Here is an 18,316-nt window from a genome sequence, read left to right on the forward strand (position 1 = left end):
CCAGCGAGGAAAACTCAAGAAATTTAAAAATACTTAACATTCAGCATAACTGATACAAAACTCGAAGTCAAAAAAATGTGTGCTGTGCCGTTGGTTAAACAGAGAACAAGAGTGTGAGCTTGTGCACGGTGGTGGTTTGAAGATGTTTGGTCCAGAGAGTGGCACTGTTAGGAGATGTGGTCTTCTTGGAGTAGGTGTGGCCTTGTTGGAGGAAGTATGTCATTCTGGGGGTGGGCATTGAGACCCTCCTCCTAGCTGCCTGGAAGACAGTCTCTTCTGGTTGCCTTTGGGTCAAGATGTTGAACTCTTTTTTTTTTTTTTTTTTTTTTTTTGGTTTTTCGAGACAGGGTTTCTCTGTATAGCCCTGGCTGTCCTGGAACTCACTTTGTAGACCAGGGTGGCCTCGAACTCAGAAATCCACTTGCCTCTGCCTCCCGGGATTAAAGGAGTGCGCCACCATGCCCGGCTAAGATGTTGAACTCTTAGCTCCTTATCCAGCACCACGTCTGGACATTGCCATATTTGCTGCCAAACTAATGAACTGAACCACCTCTGAACCTGTAAACCAGCCCCGATTAAATGTCCTTATAAGGGTTACCTTGGTCATGGGTGTCTCTTTGCAACAATGAAAACCCAAACTTAGACATGCATGTGATATTAACATACTCTCAATATACAAAGTCCTAGATACACAGTGGGGATTTGCTCCAAAAGAATGGCAGTCCACACAAACTTACATTTTGCACTGTGTGAAAAACAACAATTAGGGGGATGGAGAGAGATAGCTCAGCAGTGAAGAACACTGGTTGCTCTTGCAAAGGACCCAGGTTCTATTCCCAGCACCCATAGGGTGCCTCCCAAATCTTTTAACTCTAGGTTCCAGAGGACCTTATCTGGCAGCAGGCATCCATGCAGTATACTTACATTGCAGGTAAAACACTCTCTCACACACACATATTTTAAAAACTGGACAACTTGAAGAAAATTCCCAAATTCTCAATTCCACTTTTTAGCTTTTGCTATGTAATGGAGGCTGGCCTTAAACTCATGGTAATCCTGCCTCAATCTCCCGAGGCTGAGAACACAGGAAATATACCATCATGCCCAGCTAGCATGCCACAATTTATATATTCTATAACAGTGCATCAGTCCACGGTATCAGAAATTACATAGTTAATTTCAAAACATAATGCAGTCTGGGGACTGCTGCTGTAACCAAATGGTCTAAGTAGGATCTACTCTAGTTCCCAAACTCCAGGTAAACTTTTAAAAAATAGTTAAGACAGTGTTGAGGCCAAAGTCATCTGACAGTCCAGATGAGACACGTAAGACACTGTCATCCTCCTGACAGCACTTCCTACGTGGAAGATGTGACAAGATCATGGCGTTGTTTCTAATTCATCGGTGCAGAGATACTTCTAGATCCAGTGTTAAGTTCATCAGCGTCCACTTCTACCTCACCGGTGTTACAAGTATGTAATCTACAAACTAAACCTGGAGAGTGATTGGTTGACAGTTAGCCCTCACATTTACTTATTTTCTTGAAACAAGATCCCAGTAGGTAGCCCTGTCTGGCCTGATAGTTGATATTTAAACCAGGCTGGACTCAAAGGCAGAGGTCTACCTGCTTCTGGTGGGACTGAAGACACGTACTACCATATCCAGTAGTCCTTATGTTAAAAAGGAAGCAAATACAAAATAAAGCCAAAGTGTTACATGCTAGCAAGTATTTATTATTATTTAGAAGTGGTCAAAAGACTTACAAGGCTCATTATTATAACCACATGTATGAAACATCACTTAGTAAGATAGAAGGAAAGAGACATATATATGTATTTATATTAAAAAAATACACACACGTGCACTCTCTCAAGTGTTTGCCACACAGTGCTATGAAGTAGGCATCAGGCTATACAGGTTCTGATATACATAACACATTAAAGAATCAAGCGTTTAAAAACCATACTTACAGTTGCAAAAATAAAGTTTTCTTTTCTCCAAGCATTTTGATCTGGGCTCAAGCAAAGCAAGTAATGAACACCGATGATTATCATGAGATTCTACACACACTGAAGCTATCAATATACAAGAGCCAACAAACAAAACAACAGCAAGAAAGGAAGCTGTAGGAATGAACAATGCATTTCATCCAAAGTCTAACAGTCTGTTTCATCCCGCCCTCGGACATTACAGATCATAATTTACATTACTTGTATAGCGAGGTAAGCCAGACAAAACAAAACAATCCACAGAAAGTCATGACCGCTCTCAGCCGGTCCAACATTCCCCTAGTGCAACAGCATTGTTTACCTGAAGGATCATGTGTCACAATTAAGGAGTACTCATACAAAACTATTTCCTTTATTCTTGAAAAAGTGCCACATACTATACTTTTCATTTAAAAAAATACACAACACATGAGCTAATGAAAGACAGTCTGTCTCCATCTCTTGTCGATGAGGAAAGGCCAGAGAGATTCTTTGATTCCAGTTCGAAATGGTGTCCTCTGGCCAATGCCCAACGTCTCCAATTTGGAGCAATCGAGCTGAGCATTTTTGGGGCGCTGTGCTCCTATGACAGGACTGTCAGTAATCTTTAAAGAAAAACAAAACAGAGCATGAGTAAAGGAAGCAGCATCTTGAAAGCTTAATAACTTTATTTCAGTTTTCTTCTAGTGCCAGAAAACTGGTTATTATCAGAGCTATAAAAAAAAGAGGCATGCTGCCATTAAGGCAGCACACAGTGTGCACCTGCAGATTATCAGAAGCCAGCCAGTGGGCGTCACCTGCCACCATGTAGATGGCGTCAGTTGTCAGGCTTTGGAGCAGGTAACCCCCTCCACCTCCCAGCCACCTCACCAGCCCCACCTAGTCTCTAGACTTCATCACTATGCTCAGACTTCTCTAGGGATAACTTTCCACCAGATACTGACATGCTCCAAGCAAAGTTCATTGTGACTAGCTATCCAAAAAAGAAAAGCAATATCAACCAACACAACAGCCTTAAGAAGTCAGGAGGGGGCGGGCTGGCGGGCGGGCGGTTGTCGAGACTTACAGGTCTTAAGTGGCTGCTGGGGAGGTTGAAGGCATCTGCAATTGCACACGCCATTTCATACTTGGTCATCTGCTCATTGCCAGACCAGTGAAAGGTTCCCTTAATGGATGGATCCTGACAACAATTACAAGGAAAAAAAAAAAAAAATCAACACAGTTTCAATTTTCTGCTTCCATATAGTAAGGTTTGACAGAGAAAGTTATTTTGAAAGGTCCAAGAATGTAAACCTACTTTTATGAAATATTATCTTCGAAAGACCTAAAATCAATGTCCATAAATATTCTGACACTAAAAGTAATTTATAGAAATAAGAACGTTTTGAAAAATACAAATTGCTTCAATTTTAGACAGTGACTAATTTTAATGACCTTTTTAAATTATTCTAAGGTAGAATTAAAATTTAACATAGTTTTGAGACAGGATGGGCAAGCACTCTGCCATCTGAACCACATTCCCGGTGCCACGTTTTTCTGTTTTAGGCAGTTTTGCGATGTAACCTTGGCTGGTCTGAATTCAGTATACAGGGATAGCAGGCCTAGGATTCACAGGGTCCTCTTTCCTTTGCCTCAAATGCTGATATTACAAATTCGCACCACTAAGCTCAGTCAGAAAATAATTTTGAAACGAACCTGATAAACACAGTAACACACAGCAGTAACCCTAGCATTTGGGAAAGCTGAGGCAGAACAACAGCCTTGAATGGGAGGCCACCCTGAGCAATAAAAACCCTGTCTCAAGAAACCAGAAGAGATGAACTAACTAGTTAAGTACTACTATTCCATCTATTTTAAGAAAGGGCCAGTTTATGCTCTATATATACTCACATAATTTTCATACATCAAAAACTGTAGTCATGCTGCAGCCAGCATTATTAGTACTCTAAATTAAGCTGTGCCCAATCTTTTACTAATACTGTATTTAGTGCCAATTTCCCCAAATGCTTAAAATTCATTCCTACCCTGGGTTGGAAGATGGCTGAGTGCATATGAGTGCTTACTGGTCTTTGCAGAGGACCTGGCTTCTCTGGACACTTGCACACATGTGGTATACACAAATTCATGAAGATATACACATGCATAATACAACAAACAAACAAATAAAAACAAGAACTTGAACTGTGTGTAGTTAATCTGCTAGGTCTTTAATCTTAGCATTAGGAAGACAGAGACAAGATTTCTGTGTTTGAATTTATTTCCTGCATACAAACCTCACGAATACAGCCTCTACAATGTATAACTTGCTTTTGTTCCATTTTCCACTTTTAAGTAGCACATTCAGGGGCTGGAGAGATGGCTCAGCAATTAGAACACTGGCTGCTCTTCCAGAGGACTCAAGTTCAATTCCCCCCAACCACACGGCAGCTCACAATTGTCTATAACTCCATTTCCATGGGATCTGACACCCTCACAGACATACATTCAGGCAAAACACCAATGCACATAAAATAAAATTAAATAAAGTATTTAAAAAATAAAGCAAAACAAAACAAAGACAAAAACACATGTTCTGGGGCTGGAGAGATGGCTCAGTGGTTAGGAACACTGACTGTTCATCCAGAGGTCCTGAGTTCAATTCCCAGAAACCACATGGTGGCTCACAATCATCTGTAATGGGATCTGATGCCTTCTCTGCGATGTGTGAAGACAGCTACAGTGTACTCACATACATAAACTAAATAAATCTTTTAAAATAACAAAACCATGTTCAACTTTCAGTCTGTGATAATCCATGTACACACAAGTTGAAGCATGGAAGAAAAGCAGACCTTTTACTAAGACAGAAGTCAGGCCCCATCCTTCAGGACTCACCAGCATCCTCTTCTCTGCCAGCTGCCGGCACACACTGGCTACGTCTTTCACATGTGTGGGGAACCTCTGCTGCCAATGGTCCATGTTTGCTGACTTGTTGCTGAACTGCACCTTGTCGAACATAACAGTCACAGCACTTTCTTCAAGCTTTTCAACTTCCCCATACAGAACAGGAATTCTCAACACAGCAGCCCCTAGGGACAATACATGAATATTTTTTATGGCTGACTCATACATTTCCAAGTTTTGGCAGAAAGAGAAATTGTGTGGATGTAAACAGTAGAAAAGTAGAAACTTTGCCTTTTAATAAAAATACACTAGGATGGTAAGTAGTAGCTCATACTGGATGAACTTAAGGAAAATCAGGAATATTTTAAGTATCTACTGGCATATACAGAATTTCATCTAGTTTGTTATTATGGTCATGATAAATAAAGCCTATCTGGACAACCAAATGAAATGAATACTCATGACTGATGAACAAAACAGGATAATAGCACTGAAGTACAATTTAGGATCAAGAACAGGTGGGAAGCCATCTTTACAAGCTACATATTTGATAGAAGGAGTATAAAAGTTTTCCTAACTGTGTAAGCATGCTGTTGATTATGGTAATATCGTGGCTGTCCCTAGAAGATACACAACCAAGTGTTTGAGGACTGATACACCACTGAATATGGCCAAGTATACGCGCACAAAAAAGCATCAAACAGAAACTGATCAATCTGAGTGTAGGGTTGATTGCTCATACTCTTACAACCTTGGATGAAGAATTATTCAGAATTAGACTTTATACTGGTCCCAGGTGAGAGGTTTGATAGTCTTTGGATGACTAGCACTTTAAGTAGTATTTCCTTTTATAATTACTGAGCAAGTAAACAAAGGTCTTGTTATGGTCTGAATGTTGTACCAGAAACTATATACTGAAATTTAATTCCTAGTCCAACAGTGTCTGGGTGAGGGGGATGGCAGGAGGGGCATGTTGGTGTGTGGGAGTGGATGTTGCTGTGGGGAGGTGCACTGGGGTAATGGTTAGGTCATGAAGACAGCACTACAAAAGAGCTTAATGGGGAGCCATCTGGTTAGGGTCTTTGAGGCCAAGCATAAACGAGGCCTTTACCACCTGCGGGCTGTTGGATTTCACAGCCTCCACAATTGTGAGAAGTACATTCCAGTTCTCTATAAATAATCCGTTCTCCTCATTGTTAAGAAGCAAAGCAAGAGGAGACTTCTGCAGGATTGCTGGCTCATTTATAATGTACCTTGTCTGCCATACTGCAGATTTAACTCTGGGCCCCGTGCACGCCCAGCAAGTTCTCTACCACCGAGTCAGAATATTACAAAAGCAAAAGCCCTGACAAGTTAAATGCCTGTAACAAGGGCATCACAAGCTGGTGGTAGGCTGTCAGGGGTACTCTATGATATAAAGCATCAGTTTCCACAGGGGTCATGACGTTGAACATGATGCTGCCACAGACAGAAATTAAGTTGACCAGGGTACTTCCACAGACAGGAAGAAGCCATGGCAGAACTGGTACCACATATAATGAGAAGCAAGTCAGAGTATGGATCAAAACAGAAACACCTGAAAAAATATTATACAAAAATTCCTGTCTTAAGAACCTTCATTTTGTGCTTGTCTTCCTGAGGAATCAGCACATGAGAGAGATTTCATGCTCCCAGTTTTAAAGTCCTTATTGTTTTTAAATAAGTTATTTTTACATATACATGTGTAAACATAAACAAGGGGAAAAAAGAAAAAGATGGTATAGAATACCTTGAAAGATGTTATTATACTTATTTATGTGTATGTGTGTGTGTGTGTGTGGTGTGTGGTGTGTGTGTGTGGTATGTGTGTACATGTGTGAAGGTCAGAGGACAACTGCAGGGAGCTGGTTCTCTCTGCCCACCACATGGACCTTGACAATCACCTTTGCTTACTGACCTCTCACCTGCCCATACTGTCTAATTTCTATTAACCTATAGACCCTGGTTTCCCTTTTCTTTCTTTAATTAGAAGAGATGCCAGGAGCTCACTATATAGCCCAGTATATCCTGATCCTCCTGCCTCAGCTTCCAAGGGCTGGGGTTCAGGAATGTAAAACTTAACCTCCCAACATATACACCAATTCTGTATATTTTTAATAAATTAAGAACATGTCTACTCATGAACAACAGTCTTAAAAAAATGATCAGAGTCAAGGACCCTGGATCTTACCTAAATTATTCTCCAGGACTGCTTTTTCTCCATCTAATTTTGTTTTTCCATATAGATTCAGGGGACTTGGTATATCTTCTTCTGTGTAAGGGGGATTTGTGCCATCAAACACATAATCTGAGCTAATGTAGATGAGAAATGCTCCAATCGCAGCTACAGAAAGAGAAGATAAATCCACTGCATTACTTTTGTGGAATTTGGAGTGTTTTGTGTGTCTCATGTTTTGCTTTGTTTTCCTTGAGATAAACAAAAACATATGTAAGACAGCTATGAAAATTTCATCTTAAAAAAAAAAAAAAAAAAAAAAAAAAAAACCCAGTGAAGGAGGCTCTGGAGATGGCTCAGCACCTACAGGCACTGGCTGCGCTTCCAGAGGCCCTGCCTGGGTTTGGCTCCAAGGACCCACATGAATGTTCAGAACCACCTGCAACCCCAATCCCAGGGGATCTGAGGCCCTCTCTTCTGGGCCCCAAGGATACCAGGCATGCATATGGAGCACAGACACCACGTCTTGAAAGCACAGTCCAGTGGCAATGTAGCCTTACCTGCCTCCTTTGCCAAGTTCCCAGAGGCACCCACATTCAGCTGGGAAGCAGCATCTGGCTGACTCTCAACAACATCAGGTCTTCTCTCTGCAGCACAATGCACTATGACATGAGGCTGAAACAAACAGAGTTTTAACCCAAAATGGAGAGAACAGAGAACCATGGCTTCCTTAGGGTAACTTCAGGGGAAGAAAAGGCTCCTTAAGTCAACATGCCTTCAATTAAGAATAAATTGGTTTAACTTGTTTTCCTTTTATTTCACTTACCTTTTTTTTGTTTGTTTTTTGTTTTTCAAGACAGAGATTTTGTATAACCCTAGCTGTTCTGGAACTCAAATATTCACCTGCCTCTGTCTAAAGAACTGGGATTAAAGCTGCGTGCTACCACCATTTCTCTTACTTTTTTCTTAAAACAATAAAGAAACATAGAAAACACACACATATTCTGCAAAGGAAAGAACAATTTATTTTGTTGAATGTTTATTAGGCAGTGCTAGAGATCCCAGAACTTAACACTGTACCTTAGCCAGGTGCGTGAACCCCTGAGCTATATTCCTAGCCAAGGTAAAAACAACTTAGCAATCCTTAGACAAAAACGCAGAAAAAAGCTATTAGTAACTCCCTATAACTAAAATAAACCTCTGTCCCATGTAGTGGGAAAGTAACCTTGGACATGACAACTGTGACTGTACTCACCAAACCCCAGGCCCCACAGACAGCCAAGTGCTCTGCCAAGATGCGATGCCCCAACCCTAACAGTTACCAAACTCATGACAAACGGCAAGTAGTATCAGTTGCGAGTTAAATTCATAAATTCAAGCTTTTTTGACCACTCATTTAACAAGAATCAGCTATTTACAGAAATCACATGTCCACTTGACTATAAAAGCAGTAAGCCCCCATGTCTTAGCTATTTTTCTATTACTGTGGATCCAAAGCAACTTGAGGAAGAAATGGCTTATCACTTACAGCCCAAAGTCCATCACCAAAGAAAGTCAAAGAAGGGACTGGTAACTGGTAGCAAGGAAATGGATGAACTCTGCTCACAGGCTTGCTCCCCATAGCATGTTCAACCTATTTTCATAAGCAACTCAGGCTCAGCCACAGTCATATTAATCACAAAACCCCCACGGACCACACTGTTAGAGGCATTTCCCAATTGAAATTCCCTTTGCAGATGACAACTAACCACCACACACCAGTAAGGCCACAGACAAGGTCTTCACATCTGGGTGAAAGAGATACACATCAAAACAAGGATGCAGATCTTCTAAAGAAAAGGCTTTTTTAATGCAAGAACAGAGCAAGAACTAAGATTGGTGTTCAATGTCTGTGTGCTGGAGGCTGGAACGCACATGGCTAACAACCATTTATAGCTCCAGTTTCAGAGGCTGGAGAGAGATCTCAGTGGTTAAAAGCACAGGCTGCTCTTCCAGAGGATCCAGGTTCAGTTCCCAACACCCACAAGGCAGCTCAGAACTCACTGGAATTGCAGGGGATCTGACACTCACAGAGACATACGCACAGACAAACACCAATGCATACAAAACAAGAATAAATAGATCAGGAGATCAGGCACCCTTTTCTGACTTCCACAGGTACTACATGTATGTGTTATATAGACATACATGCAGGCAAAACACCCGTACACAGAAAACAAATAAAAATAAACGAGAGACAGACAGATAGACTGTCCACACACCCATTTTCTCAAAAATTGCTCAAGGATTGCTAAGAATTGTTTTCAAACTTGAATGTGGGGAATCTGGGATGTTTCAAATACAATATCCTAGGCCCGCCCCAGACTTAAAACATCACACTCTGGGCATGCAGTCTGCAATCAGGCTTCTGTGTGTTTCTAATACTCATGCTTCCAGAATCACACTTAGAGAGAACCAAAGCTGAAATCGGATGGCAAGGAGAACAAAGTCTTCATTTTCCTCTAACTTTTGTCAGGTTACAGCAAACAGGTTACTGAAGTTCCCCTGATCATACTTTCTTAACATTAAAGCAGAAATATTTCCACCCCCCCCCAACCCCCACCCCGTTCCCAGACAGCACCCTAACACTTCACGGCAAGCATCACAAGGAAAGTACTGCATCAACACAAGCCATGCCTCCCCACATGCTGTGGAGGACAGGGAAGAGGATCCAGCTCTGGGACAGAACACCTGCCAGCACGCTCGGGAACCTCTTGCCTCAACACCAAGCACCACTCCACAGCATGCCACACAAGGACACTCTGCATTGTGGTGGCTCAACGGGTCACAACTTTCAAGCACAACTTCCCGCAACCAAACCAAGCACACACTTTCTGTATAAGCCAGGCAAGTCCTAAGAGAACACATAACAACTGCAGACATACAAGCCCATACCTGGAAATCATGAATGAGGTGATGAACAGCTTCAGAATCCAACAGGTTCACTTGTTCGAATTTTGGTCTTGCTCTTCGAAAGCCACAGCCAACGGTGTGCCAGTTGCTCTGCTGAAACTCTTTGTAAACTGCTCTGCCAAGAAGCCCAGTGGCACCAGTAATGAGAACCCGCCGGCTAGGGATGTTCACTTCCTCCTAGAAGAATAAAGGGGTTAAAGCCATAATTCTCTTAAAGGCATTATTGTGTACCACATACCTGAAATGTTAACTATTTTTTTAAATTAATTCCACTACCTAAAAGTCAGTTTTAAAGTTAGATTAATCAATCCACCTGCATCAACAACTGCAAGACTTAATGAGTTTGTGTTTATTTTATTTGCTCTGTCTGAGTGTTTTTGCTCTGTATGCATATGTGTGTACTACCTGCATTGCCTGGGGAGATCAGAAGACGGTATAAAATCATCTGGAACTGGAGTTACAGTGAGCCTGGGTCCTCTGCAAATCCACACAGAACTCTTAACCACAGCCATCTTTCCAGTCCCCACTGACAATCAGCCTCCTCGAGACAAGGAAGACTTGTTTATGAGCACACCGTTTTTGTAGAAGACAAACATTGGATGGCTTACAATTATCCATTACTGCAGATCTGATTGCCCTCTTCTGGTCATACGTGTGTGTGTGTGTGTGTGTGTGTGTGTGTGTGTGAGAGAGAGAGGGGGGGGGAGGGAGGGAGGGAGAGGGAGAGAGGGAGAGAGGGAGAGAGAGAGAGAGAGAGAGAGAGAGAGAGAATGAATGGGTAGAAGAGATGGCAGACCTGGGTTTGATTCCCAGCATTCAAATGGCAGCTAACATCTGTCCTTAGCTCCCGTTTCAGAGGATCTGATGCCCTCTTCTGGCTTCTGTGGGTACCAGGCGTGCACATGGTTATGGTACACATACATACACTCATGTACATAAAGTAAGTTTACTTTTTTTAGATGAGTAAGAATAAAGTTTTAGTAATCAAGAAAAAGAACCTGAGATCACTAACAACTTCCCCATTTGATTTAGATTTCATATTAACAATGGAAGTTACTTTCTTTATGATGGATGAAGTGATCATATCACCCCATAATTAGTCAACAGGCGTTTCACATCTTCTAAGATATTCTGAAAATGCACAAGGCTCAGATGAGTCACATTTTGACAGGACTGAAAATCGGTCAGGGCTGGAGAAATGGCTCAGCTGCTAAGAGCACTGACTACTCTTCCAAAGGTCCTGAGTTCAATTCCCAGCAAACACATGGTGGCTCACAACCATCTGTAATGGGTTCTGACACCCTCTTCTGGTTTGTCTGAAGTCAGCTATAATTGTACTCATACATAAAATAAATAAATAAATCTTTAAAAAAAAGAAAATTGGTCGACATTTCATAGGAGTTTATTTGGAATAAAGTCAACTAATATGTCCCTCGGTCAGCACTAAATTTACTTACACAAAATACTTATGACTAACAGATACAGATAGAAAAAAAAACTGAAAAAACATTTGTGTTCACAGTAAAAATTTAAAATTACTGCTTAAAGAATATTTTGATTTTTGTATACTCAAGGCAAAGTTCCAAAAATTGAGTAACACTTTCCTGCCAAATTCTTAAGTAAAGCCAACTTTTCCTTTTTAAAAATAATGTTTTCAGCCAGCAGAGAGTCACACACCTGTAGCCAAAGCATGAGCTCTGGGGCTCAAACTTTCATTAGATTTTATCACAAGGTCCTATTTCTGTTAAAGTCACATAATTCTGAGTTGGAAAAAAAAAGTGTGCACACACACATATATACAGGCAATATCCAAAGACATTTTCGGGTAAATGATTTAGTAAACATACATACTTTAATTAAGGACCCCCAAATCAGCTGTTTCTAGCATTTAACAAAAGCTGAAATCCAAAGGGCAGGGATGGGGGAGGGCAGCATAGAAAAAAAAATCTATTAAGGATTTTAATTCAATGAATTTCAAAACATTTTTAAAAAAACATTAATGAGACTTCATGTGGTGTCCTTTATAACACTTGGCTCTAAGCCAGGCAATTTATGAAAATGAAGACTTGATCCGGCAAAATGTTTTCTTCGAACTTTGGCAAGAAAATAACTCTCCAAAGGCTTAACTCTAAACCAGGTGCAGTGATGACCTCAGTGAACAGGAGGGTGCCAGCAGCCTGAGCATAGCCTGCTCTACGGAGGGGATTCCAGGCCAGTGCGGCCCACTAGGCAAGACCCTGTCTCAAAAACTATACTTGTACACGTACACACACACACACACACACACACACCACACACACAGCTGAAATAAACGGGGTCAAAGCATGCTAAGTCTAGTATAGATTCACAACACTGTACATGTAACAAATACCATGAAGAGGTCTGGGAAAACACCATAAAGGAAAACAGATGGGGCTGGAGAGCGTGGTTTGAGTCCCAACACCTACACGGCAGGTATCAACAATATGTGTGACTCCAGTTCCTTGGGGAGCCAACATCCTCTGTGGACCTCAAAGGGTACTGCATGCATGTGGTGAACAAACATACAGGCCAAACACCCACACACATAACATTTAAAAACCTAAAAAAAAAAAAAAAAAAAAAAAAGTTGCTCTTGCAGAGGACTGGCATTGGGTCCTCAGAGTCCATCCTGGGCAGCTCACACCTCCCTGTAACTCCAGCTCTACTGGAATGGACACCTTCTATTGGCCCTAGTAGGTATCAGACACATGGTACACGGCTATACACTTAGCAATCATGCATAATTGAAAAAAAAAATCATCTGATGCAGGAGGGTCTCAATGAATTCAAGACCAGCCCTGATCTGTCTGGGAAAACAAATACAAAACAACCAGAAAGTTTCACATTCACTTTCAACACTTTCAAGTTTTCACATTCACTCTCTACCTCTCTAACATCCTTGGACACCCTTGGGATTTAAGAAACAAGATATCTAGATTGCTTAATAGGAATGGAATTCAGAGGGGAACAGCTCAACTCCCTGTACGTACACACAGGCAGTGTTCTTAACAGGAATTGGTATCAGGCTGCCTCACTAACATTAACTATGCCAAGTCTCAGCTGGCAACAAGAGTGAATGTCAGTTGCACAGGTTGAGAGAGCAACACCAGCATGCAGATTCCAGCTGTCTGCACCTTCTGCCTGTTATCTGCTTTTATGAAACAGGGTCTCACTATGTAACCTTGGCTTGCCTGATAATCATTCCTGCCTCAGCTTTTAGAGTGATGGGACTGAAGTATAAGCCGCCACGCTCAGCTACTGTACCATTTTTTTTTTTAATGAAAAAGGTTGCTGGGTGTGGTGGCATCATCAATCCCAGCCCACTGGAGGTGGAGCCACGCAGATCTCCGGGGATTTGAGGACAGCCATGAATACACAGTGAGACTGTTTAAAACAAACAAACAAATGCAACAACAGAAAGAAAAAACAAACAAACAAACAAAAAACCACCCTAAAAAGCAATCACATCTCCTCACCACTACAAACTTCCTGAGTACTGAGATTACAGACATGAGTTAGCACACTCAGTTTACCACTCTCTACTTTTCTTTTACTGAACTGGGGAAATGCATTAAGCCTACACGAATACATGCTCATACGCACACACCTTTGGTCACATGCCGTCACCAGTCTGGAACTGCAAATACATTCGAACTTTGGCTAAGGCCCAGCCATTTGGAGATAATATTGAATGTGCATCACGCAAATGTAAAAATTTCCCATTATCAACTGGTTGTGGTGGCTCAGATCTTCAATCCCAGCACTCCTCGAGGCAGAAGCATCTGAGTCCAAGGCCAGCCTGGACAACACATACTGAGTTCTAGTTTGGGTTTCTATTGCTGTGTGAAAACATCAAAGCATTGTTTGGCAGGAGGTACTTAGCTTACCATTTCCACATCACTGTTCGCCCCTGAAGGAAGTTAGGACAAGACCCTGGAGGCAGGAGCTCACACAGGCCTTGTGAAAACTGCTTAATTCCTCAGCCAGCTTTCCTAAACAACTCAGGACTATAACAGCCCAGGGGCTCCGTCCTCCCAAGTCAATCGCCAATTAAGAAAAGGCGCTACAGGTTCACCTAATAATAGCCTAATCTTATGGCGGTATACTCTTAACAAGAATCCCTCATCTCAATAGGGACTCCCTTATCTCTAGTAACTCTAGCAAGCACAGGACCCTCCCCCAAATTAAAAGTTTGCATTAAAAAAAAAAAAAAAACTGGCCACATCCTAGGCGTTTTTATATCAGCAAGACACATTAGTTCATCGACTGTGCTGGATACATTCTGTAGGTCAGTAAGTACTTAACGGGCTTGAAACACGGGACCGTGGACCAGACTTGGAAACATGCTGGGGGAAGTTTACCAGACATGCAATTTCTTTCAGCAGTCTTCCACCACGCAAAATACAGCGGTTCAGAAAACGTAGAAGCTAAAAGCCCAACACTGGAATTCCTGCTCAAACCTTCCTGAATAAACTCGAGGCGGTGCCCGTCTGCCTACCAGGGAGCCTGAGCGTTCACAGCACCGCACAGTCGGAAATCCTGACAGCCTTAAAAGTGCCTCAAGGAACCCGCCCCGTGCAAACTATGAATTCACCAAGTTGACCCCGCCGACACCGCCATTTATGGAAAGTCACTCTCCCCCTGTCCTTAAAGATCCAGGAACACAAAACAAAGATGATGACTACTGAAACGGGAGCCAGCCCGCGGGAGGCGGCGGGAGGCACCGGGAGTCTCCACCTCCGCGCTCCCCGGGCTGCAGCGGGCGTGAGCGCAGCCCTACAGGGAGAGAGGTAAACAAACTCAAAGGCGCCACCCCGGCTCCATGCCCCGAAGCTCACCTCCACCAGCTGGCAGCAGCCGGGGACGAAGTGGATGGAGAGCTCCTTCTCCCGGCCCACCATGCCCGCAGTCTTTGCGCCGCTTCAGTCGCGACCGCAAGCTCCACTAGCGCAGCACTGCCAGGGGCCGCAGCGCCCGCGCCCTTGGCCCTCCTCCCCTAGGCCCAGGCCGACCCCGGCTGCCGCTTCCGGCTTCCGCCGCCCTGGCCGCGCCTGTTGATTGGCCGCCTCTCGCCACGCGTTCAAAAAGGGGCGGAACCTCAAGGGACGCTGTCAGCCCATGTGCCAGTTCTTAAGGAGATAGAGCGTTAGAACGCAGGCACTGGTGCCAAGCGATGGATGCAGGCTTCCTTGGGTTTAAGAGTGTTGGCTTTTTTGTTTGTTTTTTTAAAATCTCTCCTACTTATTCCTTCTTAGTGAAGGGTAAGGAATCGATTCGCCTAGGTTTGCAGACTGCGAAATGCCTAGGAGTCAACCAAGCATGTATTATAGAAAATAGACTAAAACATCTGTAAAGTTAGGAGGCAAGAAGGTAAGGGTTGTCCCGTGAACACAGAGCTAAGGCTGGACTGAGTTGGTTTTAGGCAGTCCGAACCTCAGGCTGGCCTTGGGCTCAGAGAAAGACCTGCAATTTCTGATCCTCTCTAGTTTCCTTGTCCAAAGGCATCAAAGGGTTACAGGAGTGAACAACCAACCTAGGCAAGGTGCGGTTCGTCCTTTAAGGCAAGAAGAAAGAATAAAAATAGGACTGTGCTCAGAGTCATTAACATCCCTGAAAGCTATGTTTTTCTGGAATGCTAAAAAAAAAATGCTGTGAAGTTTGAAAACTGTTTATTTTTAGCTAATTAAAAATAAAAAGGTGTGGGAGAGAATGTTACTTTCTAAAAGGCAGGTTCTTCGTATTTCCCCCCCCGCAGAACCACAGGAGAAACTCAACTGTGCTAACAAGCCCAGTCAACTTTTAAGTAGATTTAACAGGCGTCCTGGCTGCCCTTTGGAGGCTTCACTTAGGGGACGACGACGCCCGGGGCTGCTGGAGCCAAGCCAAGGAGGAGCTGCTAAGACTTAAAATGAGGGAGCCAAGGAAGGGCGGAATGCCAGGCGCTCCTTCCAGCCCTGTGTGGTTGTTCAAAAGTTAATCAGAAACAACAGCTCGCAGGGTCTGACTCAGCTCTCAACTGTAACCTGCAGGTTACAAGCTCCGAAGCACAGCAACAGGCAAGCCAGTGAAATTTACCCTGAAAAAAAGCCCGGGCACACTTTTTCTCCGCCCACTCTCTACCCAACAATCTATTCCCATCCAGACACCCACGATAAGGGATTTCAAAACTCGCCCCAAAACGTGACCACTGCCTGAATTACCCCCAAAGGCCTCATTTTCAGAATCCTTTTGGTTTATTTTTAGACTAAGGATTAAGCTGCCCCTTGGGAAAAGTTTTCCTCAGTCAGGTGATAGTTTTTCTCCCACCCCCCCACCCCACCCCCCCCCACTAAAGAATTTATTCCCTCACTCTTTGGAAGAGCAAACAAAGGCAGCCTAAGGCTCCCTACTTTTCGAATTTTTTTTTTATAATCCGGGTCTTATGGTTATTAAAAGGGCTAGCTATCCCAACACTAAATTATAATAATAATTAGAAGTCCGAGGGAGGGACAAATCCAAGATCCCTCATCCTAATTAAAAGTGAGAATATTTCAAGTTTCTGGTTGATGTGTGTGTAGTTTGCTTCCTAGAGGGGATCATAAAATGTACTCAATAGGAAGACTCAAAATTTTCCACAATTAGTGTGATTCTCAGAGCAACCTTGTGAAGAGAGTGAGAAAATGTTTGCTTGCCTATATATAAGAGTACGGTTTGACACAAGTCAGGCAAAAGTTGGGTATAGCTTATTTAATAAGAAAAGGCTCTGTTTACAGCCAATGTCTGACTTCCGATGGGGGTTGGGGAGTCACGTCTCAAAGAGTGCAAACTGGAACTGAAAGTCCCATTAGCAGATTCAAGCTCCACAAGACAAAAGACAAAAGACAAAAAACCTGGGCATGCACCACGGGTTAAATCTTGCACTACACAGAGCCTTCACTACAGTTGCACTCAATGTGGAGAATGAAATTATCGTTCTGCTTCACGTCTTATTTATTAAACTGGGCTTGATTTCCTGGGTCAGAAACCCTAGATAGTTTATTCTGTGTACCAAGCTTACGTTTCTTAAGGAAATAAATGGTACCGGCTAGCATTTTATTTACACCCTTTCTGCTCGTAGCAGCGGTTTGGAATCGATTTTAGCGCATCGCCGAGCCGCCACCGAGTCTTGAATTGCTAGCTCTTACCTGTTCCATGGCCTCCGGCATTTCAGGCATGATTCCAGAACTATTTTGGGGAAACGCAGCGAGAGGGATCTGGGCGTCTGGCTCCTCTGGCCCGGTCTTTGTTCGCTCCGCCCGCACGGAGCACACGGACGCCAAAAACGTGAGGCGCAGCTCCGCTTGACCTTTTAAATTAGCATTTCCATTCCAACCCTGGAATCTCGTGCAGCTTTCCACAGTGCAGTAAGCTAGCAGCTGATTCCTCCTGCTAGTTTTGAAACTACCCAATGAGAAGTTTCATGCTTAACTGCAAGTCAAGGGAGGACCCATTACTGAAATCCATATGGCAGAACTAAAAACAAACAAGCAAGCAAACAAACAAACCCCTGCAATTCCCTGGTAGAACTTGTTGACTTTGTCTCTTGTAGAAAGACAAGAATGAGCCAACGGTTGGGAAGTACAAGCAATTGATTCCTGTTGTGAAATATTCCACACGTTTCACACATTACGGTAACGGAAACTTGAGTTAAAAACTCCCCCCCCCCATTCCTTTTTTTTAACTTAATGATTCCAAATGCCAATTTAAAAACTCTAGGGGTGGCCCAGCGTGGTGGCGCACGCCTTTAATCCCAGCACTCGGGAGGCAGAGGCAGGCAGATTTCTGAGTTCGAGGCCAGCCTGGTCTACAAAGTGAGCTCCAGGACAGCCAGGGCTATACAGAGAAACCCTGTCTTGAAAAACCAAAAAAAAAAAAAAAAAATCCAAAAAAACAAACAAACAAACAAATAAAGTACATATTTTAACAATTAGTCAAGCCGGGAGTGGTGGCGCACGCCTTTAATCCCAGCACTTGGGAGGCAGAGGCAGGCGGATTTCTGGGTTGGAGGCCAGCCTAGCCTGGTCTACAAAGTGAGTTCCAGGACAGCCAGGGCTATCCAGAAAAACCCTGTCTCAAAAAAAATAAAAATAAAAAAATAAAATAAATAAATAAATAAAATACAGACTGAAAAAATAATTTGAATACATATACCTAAAGAGAACATACTCAGAATATTTAAAGAACTGTAGGTCAGTAATTTGAATGGTAATAAGCTTTGCTTCTAGGGAAGAAAGTGCCTCTACAGCCACTTGCTCTCCTA

The 18,316-nt window shown here is 42.9% G+C and overlaps 1 protein-coding gene across 2 annotated transcripts; it reads right to left on the bottom strand.

Moving 5' to 3' along the window:
• Positions 1 to 1,712: 1,712 nt before the first annotated feature.
• Mat2b (methionine adenosyltransferase II, beta) lies at positions 1,713 to 17,602 on the bottom strand. 2 transcript variants are annotated; one of them, NM_001199274.1, is made up of 7 exons: positions 17,202 to 17,602; positions 10,000 to 10,194; positions 7,626 to 7,740; positions 7,081 to 7,233; positions 4,863 to 5,056; positions 3,055 to 3,168; positions 1,713 to 2,593 (listed from the first exon to the last, which is right to left on the bottom strand). In NM_001199274.1, the coding sequence occupies exons 1-7, from the start codon at positions 17,229 to 17,231 to the stop codon at positions 2,423 to 2,425; spliced, it is 972 nt and encodes a 323-aa protein (NP_001186203.1). In that variant the 5' UTR covers positions 17,232 to 17,602; the 3' UTR covers positions 1,713 to 2,422. The 2 variants fall into 2 exon arrangements, with proteins under 2 accessions (NP_001186203.1, NP_598778.1); NM_134017.2 differs by lacking the exon at positions 17,202 to 17,602 and adding an exon at positions 14,877 to 15,081.
• Positions 17,603 to 18,316: the final 714 nt, after the last annotated feature.

This window comes from Mus musculus, chromosome 11, assembly GCF_000001635.26.
Source record: "Mus musculus strain C57BL/6J chromosome 11, GRCm38.p6 C57BL/6J".
Taxonomy (NCBI): domain Eukaryota; kingdom Metazoa; phylum Chordata; class Mammalia; order Rodentia; family Muridae; genus Mus; species Mus musculus.